The sequence below is a fragment of the Phyllobates terribilis genome, unplaced genomic scaffold (genome assembly GCF_046119375.1).
Source record: "Phyllobates terribilis strain yellow unplaced genomic scaffold, ASM4611937v1 Scaffold_7__3_contigs__length_470593459, whole genome shotgun sequence".
Taxonomy (NCBI): domain Eukaryota; kingdom Metazoa; phylum Chordata; class Amphibia; order Anura; family Dendrobatidae; genus Phyllobates; species Phyllobates terribilis.
This window is the reverse complement of record NW_027362767.1, coordinates 231,346,445-231,359,766: the sequence shown is the minus strand read 5'-3', so window position 1 is coordinate 231,359,766 and position 13,322 is coordinate 231,346,445. Positions and strand designations below refer to the sequence as shown.

General features: G+C 47.4%; 1 protein-coding gene across 1 annotated transcript; it reads right to left on the bottom strand.

Moving 5' to 3' along the window:
* Positions 1-5,947: 5,947 nt before the first annotated feature.
* Positions 5,948-12,956, bottom strand: HSPA5 (heat shock protein family A (Hsp70) member 5). Its single transcript, XM_073639801.1, has 9 exons — positions 12,803-12,956; positions 11,461-11,642; positions 9,018-9,249; positions 8,521-8,655; positions 8,303-8,415; positions 7,811-8,201; positions 7,486-7,723; positions 7,229-7,396; positions 5,948-6,879 (listed from the first exon to the last, which is right to left on the bottom strand). The coding sequence occupies exons 2-9, from the start codon at positions 11,583-11,585 to the stop codon at positions 6,320-6,322; spliced, it is 1,962 nt and encodes a 653-aa protein (XP_073495902.1). The 5' UTR covers positions 11,586-11,642; positions 12,803-12,956; the 3' UTR covers positions 5,948-6,319.
* Positions 12,957-13,322: the final 366 nt, after the last annotated feature.

Sequence of the window (13,322 nt, the reverse complement as noted above, 5' to 3'; positions counted from 1 at the left end):
GAACCCACACACACAGGCCCCTATCTGCGGTATGATCCCACATAAAGGTCCCTCCCCCCTTATATACAGTATGCGCCCCCTCATAGCCTCCTGTGGATGCAGATAGCTGTGAAATCTGGACTCTGGGCAGCCGCATGGTGCGGCCCTGGGGCCAGTGTGTTCAGCCCCCCGGCTGTGGCCCGCAGGTCGCAGTTTGCCCAGGTCGGATCTAGATAATAAAATACATGAGGAGCACCGGTCTCGCAGATGGACACCCCATAATAGAATCAAATACATCTCCCAATGCTTTCCAACACAAAACCTAAATGACAACCTGCGACAAAACTACAATTGCAAACTCTAGGAGCTATACTTTTATCACGGATGGAGAACCACAGGTTGGAGCCTACTGCCCTAATATGACGAGACGCCTAAATTGGCTGGCCTGTGGATTATTACGCGCCTCCTACTGCCATCACGCAACTTGGGGGTTGAGCTGGATTATGATCCAGTTAGAGGGGCAACAAAAGGCAACGTAGCCACATGACTTGTTTCGGAAATGTGGAGTCCTGGTGCCTTAGCAACTCATAAGGTAAAATTATTTTTTATAACCAAATCCATAATTTTTTTCCTGTACTTACAACTATTTAGAACTTGTTCATGTATCCCTTGATGAATCTTCCAGACTGGCGATACGTATGGCAAATCAGAACCCACATGGAAATTTGGAAATACCCTCAAGCGGGGTCGGACAGCGGCACCGGGACACCGGAGAATTCTCCGGTGGGCCCCCGATCACAGCGCACGCGGGCCCACTGGTTAACATGGCCGCAGGTGCACCTTCACCGGGGGCCTCGCTGTGCGCCTGATGAGGGTACTCCACTGCTGACAGGAGAAAATGGCAGCGGAGCGGAGGGATCTGTCCTCTGCTTCCTGCCTAGCGCTTCCTCCGTGACACAGGCTCATCATGCAGCGTGGGCCTCTGTCAGGGAGAAACATGCAGGGCAGGTAGCCGAGGACGATGTTGCGGGGGAACGAGCAGACAGTGTAGGTTTTTTTTTTTTTTTTTACCTAGAGCGATGGTGCTGGAGCAGGTGGGGGGAGAAGGGGAAGAGCAATGGTGCTGGAGGAGGTGGGAGATATGGCAATGGTGCTGGAGGAGGTGGGGGGAGATATGGCAATGGTGCTGGAGGAGGTGGGGGGAGATATGGCAATGGTGCTGGAGGAGGTGGGGGGAGATATGGCAATGGTGCTGGAGGAGGTGGGGGGAGATATGGCAATGGTGCTGGAGGAGGTGGGGGGAGATATGGCAATGGTGCTGGAGGAGATGGGGGGAGATATGGCAATGGTGCTGGAGGAGGTGGGGGGTGATATGGCAATGGTGCTGGAGGAGATGGGGGGAGATATGGCAATGGTGCTGGAGGAGATGGGGGGAGATATGGCAATGGTGCTGGAGGAGGTGGGGGAGATATGGCAATGGTGCTGGAGGAGATGGGGGGAGATATGGCAATGGTGCTGGAGGAGGTGGGGGGAGATATGGCAATGGTGCTGGAGGAGGTGGGGGGAGATATGGCAATGGTGCTGGAGGAGGTGGGGGGAGATATGGCAATGGTGCTGGAGGAGGTGGGGGGGAGATATGGCAATGGTGCTGGAGGAGGTGGGGGGAGATATGGCAATGGTGCTGGAGGAGGTGGGGTGAGATATGGCAATGGTGCTGGAGGAGGTGGGGGGAGATATGGCAATGGTGCTGGAGGAGGTGGGGGGAGATATGGCAATGGTGCTGGAGGAGGTGGGGGGAGATATGGCAATGGTGCTGGAGGAGGTGGGGGGAGATATGGCAATGGTGCTGGAGGAGGTGGGGGGAGATATGGCAATGGTGCTGGAGGAGGTGGGGGGTGATTTGGCAATGGTGCTGGAGGAGGTGGGGGGTGATTTGGCAATGGTGCTGGAGGAGATGGGGGGAAATATGGCAATGGTGCTGGAGGAGATGGGGGAAATATGGCAATGGTGATGGAGGAAGTGGGGGAGATATGACAATGATGGAGAAAGTGGGGCAGAGCAATTATGGGGAATTATTTGGACGCTGTATGCTGTTAATATCTGGTCTGGTCACGGTGTGGTGGTAATATGTGGTCTGGTCATGGTGTGGTGGTATTTCTTCCTTGTATGTGGTATTATTCGGTCACTATGTGGTGGTAATATGTGGTCTGATCATGGTGTGGCCGTATTTTTTCCTTGTATGGTACTATTGGTGTTGTTATAGTGGATTGTGTTGTGTATGGCGGTCATTTGCTCTCTCTGATATTAATTAGAAGAAGATTCTTTATTTCCATTAGTGATTAAATACTTGGAACAAGATGCACTTACAGGGGTTCTCCGGGGAAAACAAGTGATCACCTCTCCACAGGATAAGTGATAAATTATTGATTAGTGGGGGTCTGACTCCTGGGACCCGCACCGATTGGTAGAATGTGGAGCTTTTATCCCCATTAGACTGGAGCTCATGTGCGACGTGACCACTGATCCATTCATTCACTCAGTGGCTGTTCTTGTTTTTTTTTCTGGAAGACCCCAAACAGAATGAATGGAGCTGCGGTCAGACGTCCCACCTGCCGCTGCATTTTAAAATGGGGATAAGTGTCCTGACAGGGATAAAACTTCCCCATTCTTCTGATAGGTGCGTTTTCCAATGTTCGGACCCAAAAGATCAATAAGTTAGCAACGATCCTGTGGATCGGTGATAACATGTTTTAACCAAAGAACCACTTTAAATACAAATTACCGTAATTGTACATCCCAGTTATAGCATGTGCACATTTTAGTGCAGGAGCCGCCTGTGATTTAAAGTCGACGCTCCACTATAAGGCCATGTGCCCACGATGCAGAAATGAACCAGAAAATTTCTGCATCTCCCTGGCAGAAAAAACGCATGAAGATTGTGCATGCGGATTGTACATGTGTTTTTCCTGCCAGGGACATGCGGATGTGAAGCGTTCTTCACATGCATTTCTGCATGCGGGTTGACAAGCGATTTTAGCATCACTTGGAAAGTGCTTGACAACTAGGTCACACTATATAAATCCATGCAAATAGCATGGATTTATATAGTGTGACCGTAAAAGAATGTTTAAAAATAAAAAAATAAACCTATACTTACCCTCCGATGGCCCGGGGTGTGTAGCTGCGCTCGCTCCTGTCTGCCAGCTGATCGCAGGACACTGCACTGAAGGGCCTGCAGTCACATGACTGACATCACCGCAGGTCCTTCAGTCTGCTGGCAAGCACAGGGAAGGAGACCGGGGGCCGTCGGAAGGTGAATATAATCTTTTAAAATTTTTTTTTTTTTTTTTCCCCCTCACAGGTACAATGGTACCCAGGTCTGGATGAGAGTCTTCTCTCCTCCAGAACTGGGTACCATCCGCACATTGAAACGCATATAATCCGTGAGTAATGTACAGACACGGATTATGTGCGTCTCAATGCAAGTCAATGGCGGCGATTACGCCGCGCTTCCGCAAATTTAATGGACATGCTGCGGATTTTTGAGCGCAGCATAAACGCTGCGGAAAAAGCCGCAGCATGTGCATTGACATTGTGGAATTGCATAGGGGGCCATGGCAGAAGGCTTACCATGCGTTTACGCTGCGGAAATTTCCGCACCAAAAACGCATCGTGGGCACACAGCCTAACAGGGATAACGGCTAACAGGTATTTGCATATAGCTGTAGGGTGGGCCGCAGACACCCCGCTCTGACACTGCCCTCAAGTCTCGGTCAGGTCTTCTCATCAGTACATTGAATTATTTTAACAATTTTGTTGCCGAAGTTTTATCACTTGCAGAATAAGGCCTCATTCAGATGTCTGGGTATCATGGTCCGGGTATAGACCACCTACAGGTCTCCTAAACCAAACGTCATAGTCTCACGAGGCTGCCAAGTTCTGATCAGGAGATCCGCAGCCAGTTAGTACTCGGATGGTGATATAAAGCCTCCTTCAGACGTCGCTGTACGTATTTTACATGTGGGATCTTTCTTATACGAGTATTACTGAGGTGTCTTCTTTTGGGGGCAGCTTGACAGCATTATATCCTCAGCTAGGCGTTACTGGCACATGTCCTCTTCTAGACTATTTGTCAAAAGTCCTGTAAGTCCTTGACCAACAGTGTCTTCAGGTCCTGGGCCGCCATTACCAAGTTTGTGAATTAATTTTAGGAAGTGAAATGGAGAGGTTAGTATCAGAGAATGTAACCCAATTGGACATGCACGCCTTTGAAATATAAATCTATCAACACCTTTGTATCTTCTATCTGTTGCTGCATTCCTGAGTAATTAGCATTTAAATTGAAGTTTAAGTGAGGTGTTACGTGCTCTGGGTGTGACTGAGCACTCACTTTTCCCCCACACAGCACCCAGCACCAGACTCTTTAGCTTGATCGATCACTCATTGTCCGGCAACTGATGTCACAGACAGAATCAAGCTAAAGAGGATGGTGGTGGGTGGGGAAACAATGGCTCAGCAAGTGCTCTTCCATGCCCTTAATATCGCAATCGGTAATTAGTCAGGAAGGCAGCAACAGATAGAAGATATAAAAGGCATCGATGGATGTACATTTAAAAGACCTACACGCTCATATATGCGCTTTACACATCCCCTTCCCTCTGGCTATTGGTCATTCAGACATTTGTGATTTATATATGATTTCTAGCCTTAAGTTTCACGCACACCCTGCCTCTAGTCGATGGGGTTCTTGACATGACCGCTTGCTGAGGATCAAGCAACACTATTCCCAACACACACGTGTCTTATTCTTTATTTAAATTGTGTGCCTGTATTGAAGGGTCATGCAATTTTGAAAAAAAAAAAAAAAAAAAACGCCTTTTGGATTATATAGGGCAGTTCATCAGAAACCGCTTAAAGGGGTTGTCCGGTCCAAATCGATAAAAGTCTGCAGTCACTCTGTGTGACTGCACACTTATGAATCCCCCCCAGCGCAGGCACTTTGCACTGCAGAGATTCACTGGTTTCTGAGCCAGGACCGCAGGGTATGTATGAGTTATACATACTCCCGGCCAATGGGGGCACAGTCTCACTTCCATACACTTGTATGGAGTGAGGTCATGGCCTCTAGCCAGCCATGCCCACTGGAAGGCCGCATCTCTAGATGGGGCGCGGCCTCGCTCAATATAAGTGTATAGAGTGAAGCCCTGCCCACATGACTGCTTCTGCCCGGGAGTATGTGCAACTCATATATACCCTCGGGTCTCTGCTCAGAAACTGGCAAATCCCCACAGAGCACAGTACGTGCACTGGGAGTGGGGTGGGGAGTCATAAGTCCGCAGTGACACAGACTTACCGGTTTGGGACCAGAAAATCCCAAAAAATCCCTTTAAGTGACTAATCAAAAAAGCTGGTCTCCAGCGGCTTTTCCCCGCCTGCTCCCTTTGAGTGACAGGTCTCTCCATATGAATGCAGAGACCTTTCAGCCATTGGTAGAGGGCAGGGAGGAACTCCTGGGACCATCCTTTTCGACCCATGTGGCTTTTAAAGATTGTTAACATAAACACCCCCCCCCCCCCCCCCCCCGAGACCCCGCATCGTTCTGGAGTCATACAGCCAGTGTCTGATGCATGTTCCCCGTGGTGTCAGGTTCCTTTAAATCCTAAGTCAGCTGCAGTAATGTCATTCCATATGTACATGACCACTGCAGCCAATCACACTGCAGTGTCACGTTTAGACATGACATCACTGAAACCAAGTAAATAAATAACAGTCGGGGGAACACCAGCACATCTTTTCCTAGTTCTCAAATAGTGGGTCTTTCCCCCCCCCCCCCCTTGATCACAGAAACCTCCTTGATAGAACTTGGGGAGTTTTGTTAAGACAGCTACTATGTTCCTGTTAAATATGGAAAATTCACGATGCATTACAGCAAGTGACCGAGCATGAAAGGAATCGGATACATGAGAAGTAGGTTATTTATCAAACATTTATTGTGGTCAATGATGGTAGAAAAAAGTTCTACATAGAATGCACATGACCAGTTTGTTTTGTTTTTTCTTCAAATAAATAAAACATCTGAGCAACTTTTAAACTGCACCGTACCCTCCCTCCTCCCAAAAAATTCCTGAGCCCACCCCCCAGGGGAAGAAACCGAACAAAAATAAATGATCCAAGTGAACAACTGCTAATGAAAAGCAGTAAACAGCCATAATGGCTTATTGTCTCCACCGGGAAGTGAAGAATCCACAAGAACATTAGAGTTTTCTGCGTTCCAATATTCTCACAAAGTTCTCGAGTCCAGTATTTACAGAATTTTAGCAGCTAAAGATCGCTCCCACGCCTATAACTCATCCTTCTCAGTCTCCTCTCCTTCAGGAGGAGGTCCTCCTGCTCCACCATATAGTTTGCCAACAATCGGTTGTACAATATCTTCTAATTCCTTCTTTTTAGCTTTGAAATCTTCTATGTCTGCATCTTGGTGGCTTTCCAACCATTCAATCTTTTCTTCTACCGCTTTCTCAATGGTTTCTTTATCTTCAGAAGACAACTTGCCGCCAAGCTTCTCCTTATCACCTATCTGGTTTTTCAAGGAATAAGCGTAGCTCTCAAGCTCATTCCGAGAGTCGATCCGTTCTTTGAGTTTCTTATCGTCTTCGGCGAATTTTTCAGCATCGTTGACCATCCTCTCGATTTCCTCTGGCGTTAGCCGGTTTTGGTCATTTGTAATTGTGATCTTATTTTTGTTGCCAGTGCCTTTGTCTTCCGCTGTAACTCGAAGGATACCGTTTACATCTATTTCAAATGTTACTTCAATCTGAGGGACACCACGAGGAGCTGGAGGAATACCTGTAAGATCGAATGTGCCAAGAAGATGGTTGTCCTTTGTCAGTGGACGCTCACCTATAAAAAGATAAAGAACATAGTCTTTATTGACCTGTCAAAAAAGCTTGGGTGCCTGGATACCCCAACTAAGAGGTTAAAGAACTCAAATGATCGTCAAAGCAAACACTCAATGTGGATCTGCCCTTTTGTTTCAGAGCAAGATCAGGGAGGTATGTTAGGAACCAGACATCAACATTTCTAAATGTTACTAGGAAAACGTTTCCCGAAGTTTAGTCAACCTTTAACATTATGTGACCCAGCACCCCCAAAAGCTATTATATGGATGTTAATAGTTGTAATATTTATCATGAACTTATGTTGAAGGCTGGAGAATAAGACTGTCCATTTAGGTGTCAAAATGGTTTACCTTCATAAACCTTGATGGTGACCGTAGGCTGGTTATCAGAGGCTGTAGAGAAAATCTGGGATTTCTTTGTAGGTACAACAGTATTTCTGGGGATCAGCTTAGTCATGACTCCACCAACAGTTTCAATACCAAGAGTCAGAGGGCACACATCAAGCAAGACCAAGTCACCTGTAAAGAGATTATATATTTCAGTGATCCATCCTGGGCAACCTGGACTGGACAAGCATCGAATGGAAAATAATCTCAAATTTTCTTACCAGTGTCTTGGTCTCCAGAGAGTACTCCAGCTTGTACGGCAGCACCATAAGCTACAGCCTCATCAGGGTTGATGCCACGGGATGGTTCCTTGCCATTGAAGAATTCCTTCACTAGTTGCTGGATTTTGGGAATACGAGTGGATCCTCCAACCAATACGATTTCATCAATGTCAGATTTCTTTAGGTCAGCATCCTCCAGAACCTTCTGGACTGGTTTCATTGTGGAACGGAAGAGGTCCTACAAGCAGTAAGAAGTAAATTAGAGAGGTCCAACAACTTTCTACGTTCAACATACAATTGTATTTCTGGAATAAACTTTTCTTACCATGTTCAGTTCCTCAAACTTGGCACGGGTTAGAGTTTCAGAGAAGTCTTCTCCCTCAAAGAAAGATTCAATCTCAATTCTGGCTTGATGTTGAGCAGACAGGGCTCTCTTTGCTTTCTCTACTTCACGACGCAGCTTCTGCACTGCTCTGTTATCCTTGCGAACATCTTTGCCAGTTTTCTTCTTGTAAAGCTTGATGAAATGCTCCATGACACGCTGGTCAAAGTCCTCTCCTCCCAGATGGGTATCTCCATTGGTAGCGACTACTTCAAAGACACCGTTATCGATGGTGAGTAGGGACACATCAAAGGTACCACCACCAAGATCAAACACAAGGATATTCTTCTCTCCTTCCTTCTTGTCCAGACCATAAGCGATGGCAGCTGCAGTTCTGAAAACCAAAACATCCATTTTAGTACATAGGAGTCGGGGCGAAGCAGTAATAAACCAAACATGAAGACCATCAAGAAACAAGTAAAAAAGGAGACGTACGGCTCATTGATGATCCTCATCACATTCAACCCTGCAATGGTACCAGCATCTTTCGTGGCTTGACGTTGGGCATCATTGAAATAGGCAGGCACAGTGACAACAGCATGAGTAACCTAGTAGACACAAATAAAAACAAAGTTAGAAACAGCTGGAAAGAGGCAAACCCACCCACACAAGCTTGTAGACCCCCACACACCAAATTTCAATAGTTTATCTACCTTTTTGCCAAGGTACTGTTCAGCAGTCTCCTTCATTTTGGTCAGAACCATGGCAGAGATTTCCTCTGGGGCAAAGGTCTTTCTCTGATCTCCTATATCCACGTCGATGTAGGGCTTAGTCTTCTTTTCTGCAACCTAATCGGGATATAAACTAGAATATTCAATATTTTGTATGTGAGATTAAGAAAAAGTCAAAAGCTGAAGTGGCTGCTCCCGTTTACTTCCAAAGGCTTTAAGGATAAGATTATGTGTCAATTCTCTACCAAGGCACTCATGGTTTCAGGATTGGTGAAGGTCCAAGAAGTGATCAATCACTTATTGGTTTATCGAATCAATATGCCTTGAAGGTCTGTCATAAGGAAACCCCCTTTAAATGATTCAGTATACAAGGCCCAGATATGAATTACCCCCTTTTGGTCAATATCAGTCGGTGACTAGTTGTATGAGAAGCCTTGGACCCCCTTGTGATGAGTAGGGTAACATTTGACAACACTTACCTTGAAAGGCAGATATTTGATGTCCTGTTGAACGGACGGGTCATTCCATATGCGACCAATGAGACGCTTGGCATCAAACACCGTGTTTTCGGGGTTGGACGTCAGCTGATTCTTGGCAGCATCTCCGATCAATCGCTCACCTTCTGGGGTGAAGGCCACATAGGATGGGGTGATTCTGTTACCCTGGTCGTTGGCGATGATCTCCACACGCCCGTTCTTGAACACACCAACACTGGAAAACAAGAGCAAAAGTTATCAATAAAGTGGTCAAAATGTAATAGTCACCAAAAAAAGATAAAACATTCAGGAATAATTATTATGAAATGCAGGAGATGTAAATGTTCTACACATCATTAGTTCTGCCCATAGTATTTGGGAGAGGGGTTATTGAAATAGATTAGGCCTAAAGGGATTGTCCACTACTTTGACAACTTCTTAAAACGCAATAGTGCCCCACAGAAGATAAAAAAAAAAAGTATTTTGCGGATTATAAGATGCATCCTACATTTTGGGAAGGAAAATAGGAAAAAAAAATTTAATGCGTCAAATGGGGGGTCTGTCTTATAGTCCGAATTTAGCCTACTTGGGAAAGGGGAGGGGGCAGAGTAGGGTCGCTGATGCAGGAAGCCGGCGGCAGCAGATCAAGATCCCTGCATGCGCTGCCTCCGGCGGCCATTTTCCTAAAGTCTACCACTGAGAAATCAATGAGCAGAGCAGGGACTCCTCGTTGACATTTTCTTGAAGCCCAATGACCGCAGCCTAGCACCGCCAGGACAGTCCCTCCTCTCAGCCCAGGGCCTACAGCAGCTCCCCACTCCTGCCACCGTCAGCTTCCTGCAGCAGCTAGAGTTGGTGCAAATAGATTTTCAGGACCCGGTCCAGCAGCCAAGTCAGTAGTCTATGGCCATTGGGTGAGAGCCCTAAAAAAAACACATCTTACACTACAAAAGCTGCAGCTCTTCCTTTGATTAGCCAGCCTGGTAGAGCGTCATATGTGCGCACAAGGCTGGCGAATCAAAACAGAAGCCATGGATGCAGTCAGGTAGGAGCCGGATCTCAGGGGTCCTGTTCAGCGGCCACAGATTACAGACTGGGTCCTGAAAATTGAGTCACACCATCTCTAGTTGCAGCGCTCACATAATTATTATTATGCAATTTATTCCATGGCGCTTTACATGTGATATGGCCTAACATCATGCCATAGTCAGCAGACCCAGGGTCAAATTGCTGCCAGTGTGGAAGGAGAGTATCAGTTTTTCGGTTTTCTATGGGGCACTACTGCATTTAAGAAGGGATTGTCAAAGTAGTGGACAAACTTTTAAAGAGATACATGGGTGCAGTTTTACTAATAGAGGTTTGCCACTTTTTTTGTGGCAAAAGTTGACACCAAAAGTTAGGTGAAAGCTCTTTGAATGCAAAGACATACCTGTGTCTTTATGGAAAAGTTTTCAATGTGCTCGAGGCTTTTCAAAAGTGTCCCCTGGGGTGTGGTGAAAGGGTGTATAACTTAAAAAAATGACAAAAATGCACTCAAGCTTTGGTACTTTAAATTTGCCCATCCCAGGAGAGGATGTGCCACTGGTGCAAACTGTGCAGCCACCCAAGAGCCCACAGGAGGCAAGGGGACCTACATCCACCCCCAAAGCAGCATGTGTCACAGTGGTGCATTATGAGAAGCTACCGGACTGCAAATGACCCATTTACTGTTCTTGCACAGGGCCCTCCTCTTAGGTCTGTGTCCACCCCTGGCCGACACAGAGAGAAAAGGGCCCCTATGAAGAACAATATATGGGCCTTTTGCAGTACAAGAGATCCTATAAATGCAAAATGGCACCTGCTTTGGGTGTGGTAGTGGCCCCCTTACCTCTCGGGCCCCTGTGCGGCTACACAGGTTGCACCAATGCTATGTCCGCCCCTGCCTGGCCCATCTAATAGGTGGAGAAAAGCAAACCAAAAATGCATCTGCAGAACACCATCACTGCATGAGCCGCAGTTATAAGTATTGGAGTTTTGTATTGCAGCTCTAGTCAAGACGGGCCTCTTTTTTTAGCAGAGAATGCTTCTTTAAATTCCTATTTCCATGCAAACTATATTCAATGGGACAGGTATTCTAATCCTGCACGTCAGGTTTTCAGATTGCCTAGAAAAGTTTCTGCTACATAAATGTTACAGGATTAGACATCCTGTCCCATTGAATACAGTTTGCATGGAAATAGGAATTTAAAGAAGCATTTCTCTGCCCAAAAAAAAGGAGGCCACTCTTGAATAGGAGCTGAGCTGCAATACCAAACTCTGCCCATTAACTTAAGTGGCGCTGTTGCTAATCATAACTACACTACAAACAAATCATAGATCACAAATACAGAAGTGGGAGATGCCATATATAATGCCAACGTGTAAAAAAGTTATAGGCCACATCCAGTATTTGTAAGCCATCACTTACCACGAGTACGTCGTTCCCAGATCGATTCCGACCACGGTGCCGACATCTTCCCTCTTGTCGTCATCGTCAGCATAAGTGCTGGCCACCACCAGCAATACGACCGCCAATAGCTTCATCCTGACCATCAGATGACGTCCTCTAAACCAAACCGAGAAAATCCCGCTCTGAACAATAGTATCGCCCTGTAGAAAGAATAAAAAGCGATGCTAAATATCTCCAGCAGATCGATCCTATAATAAACCCTGCATGGATGCAGCAGGGAACCTCGCCACCGGACAACAGGAATAAAGCAGGGTGGTGCCACGCTGACAGCCCGCCTCCCCCGACCAATGGGGACGCAAGCTGGTGAATCATGGGCGGCAGGAAGGAGGGAGAGAAGCTTCTAGAGAGACAGCACGGTACCCATTCTTCCTTTGCAAAGAAGGGTGAGACCCAGAGAATAGTGTCCACGTAGACTGTGAGGCCACCCCCGAAAATGAAGAGTGCACGAATAACACTGTAGGATCTCATGGGAGGGGACAGGATGAGAGACTAGGCAAGAAGAAGTGTCCACCCGCCATATAATGTAACAATAAATAATCACTAACATAAAACAACCGCACATCTATGTATCAAAGGAAGACATAAAGGTAAGAAGCAAGTGACAGATGCAGAATGATCATTAGCCACAACCGATGCCCCATACAGAGGCCATACAGTCTACTGCCCCATACAGAGGCCATACAGTCTACTGCCCCATACAGTCTACTGCCCCATACAGAGGCCATACAGTCTACTGCCCCATACAGAGGCCATACAGTCTACTGCCCCATACAGAGGCCATACAGTCTACTGCCCCATACAGAGGCCATACAGTCTACTGCCCCATACAGAGGCCATACAGTCTACTGCCCCATACAGAGGCCATACAGTCTACTGCCCCATACAGAGGCCATACAGTCTACTGCCCCATACAGAGGCCATACAGTCTACTGCCCCATACAGAGGCCATACAGTCTACTGCCCCATACAGAGGCCATACAGTCTACTGCCCCATACAGAGGCCATACAGTCTACTGCCTCATACAGAGGCCATACAGTCTACTGCCTCATACAGAGGCCATACAGTCTACTGCCTCATACAGAGGCCATACAGTCTACTGCCTCATGCTATAACATGGGGGAATAATAAGCATAAAACCAACAGATCCGGTGTCAATGAATGAGATATCAATGTCTAGTCACCGCCTGCACCCACATAACGCCACCAGGGGGCATCAGCATGCAAAATCCCAATATTAAATCAGCCTTATAGTCACTGCCAAGGACCCAGAATCCCCCAGCAGCCATTGTAGGCACATACCGATCGCAGGCCGCTCCCAGTTCTCTCACTTTTTCTACGTTCTGTGCTCGCCGGTTGCTGTCAGACTGACGTACCATGCGCCGCTTCCCGTCTTTTATACCTTCCCGGCCGGCCAAAGTCGTGGAGGGCCGTGATTGGTTGGAGCGCCACGCGTTGGACTTTTCTAATTGGTCTGCTCATCCTAAGCTGTCGGCACCGGATTCGCACACGTTCTGATGACGTCACGCCTCCACTCTGACTAACAGCCCCGCCTGGGTCTTTAGGGATGCAGCCAATCAGAAGGCTCGTAGTGGCAGCTCGAGCGGCTGCGATTGGCTGGGCGGATTGTCAGTCGCGGGGTGGGTGCCACTAGTTTCTGGAGGAGCTCGGCGTCTCCCCAGGCCCCCCACCTCCTGGTCTGCCAGTATCGTCAGAATGTCGTCAGATTGCGGCCCGCTGGTGTACGCAACACGGCTGTAATGTGAGGGGCGCCGGTGTGTGAGCTGTGGATGGGGCGGCACACAGTACTCCCTGTAACTGG

Coding starts and splice junctions, on each gene's coding strand:
- HSPA5 (XM_073639801.1), bottom strand. CDS start 11,585: ATGGTCAGGATGAAGCTATTGGCGGTCGTATTGCTGGTGGTGGCCAGC. Junction 8,656..9,017: donor TCAAATATCTGCCTTTCAAG/GTAAGTGTTGTC, acceptor TATCCCGATTAG/GTTGCAGAAAAGAAGACTAA. Junction 7,397..7,485: donor CTCTGGAGACCAAGACACTG/GTAAGAAAATTT, acceptor ATCTCTTTACAG/GTGACTTGGTCTTGCTTGAT.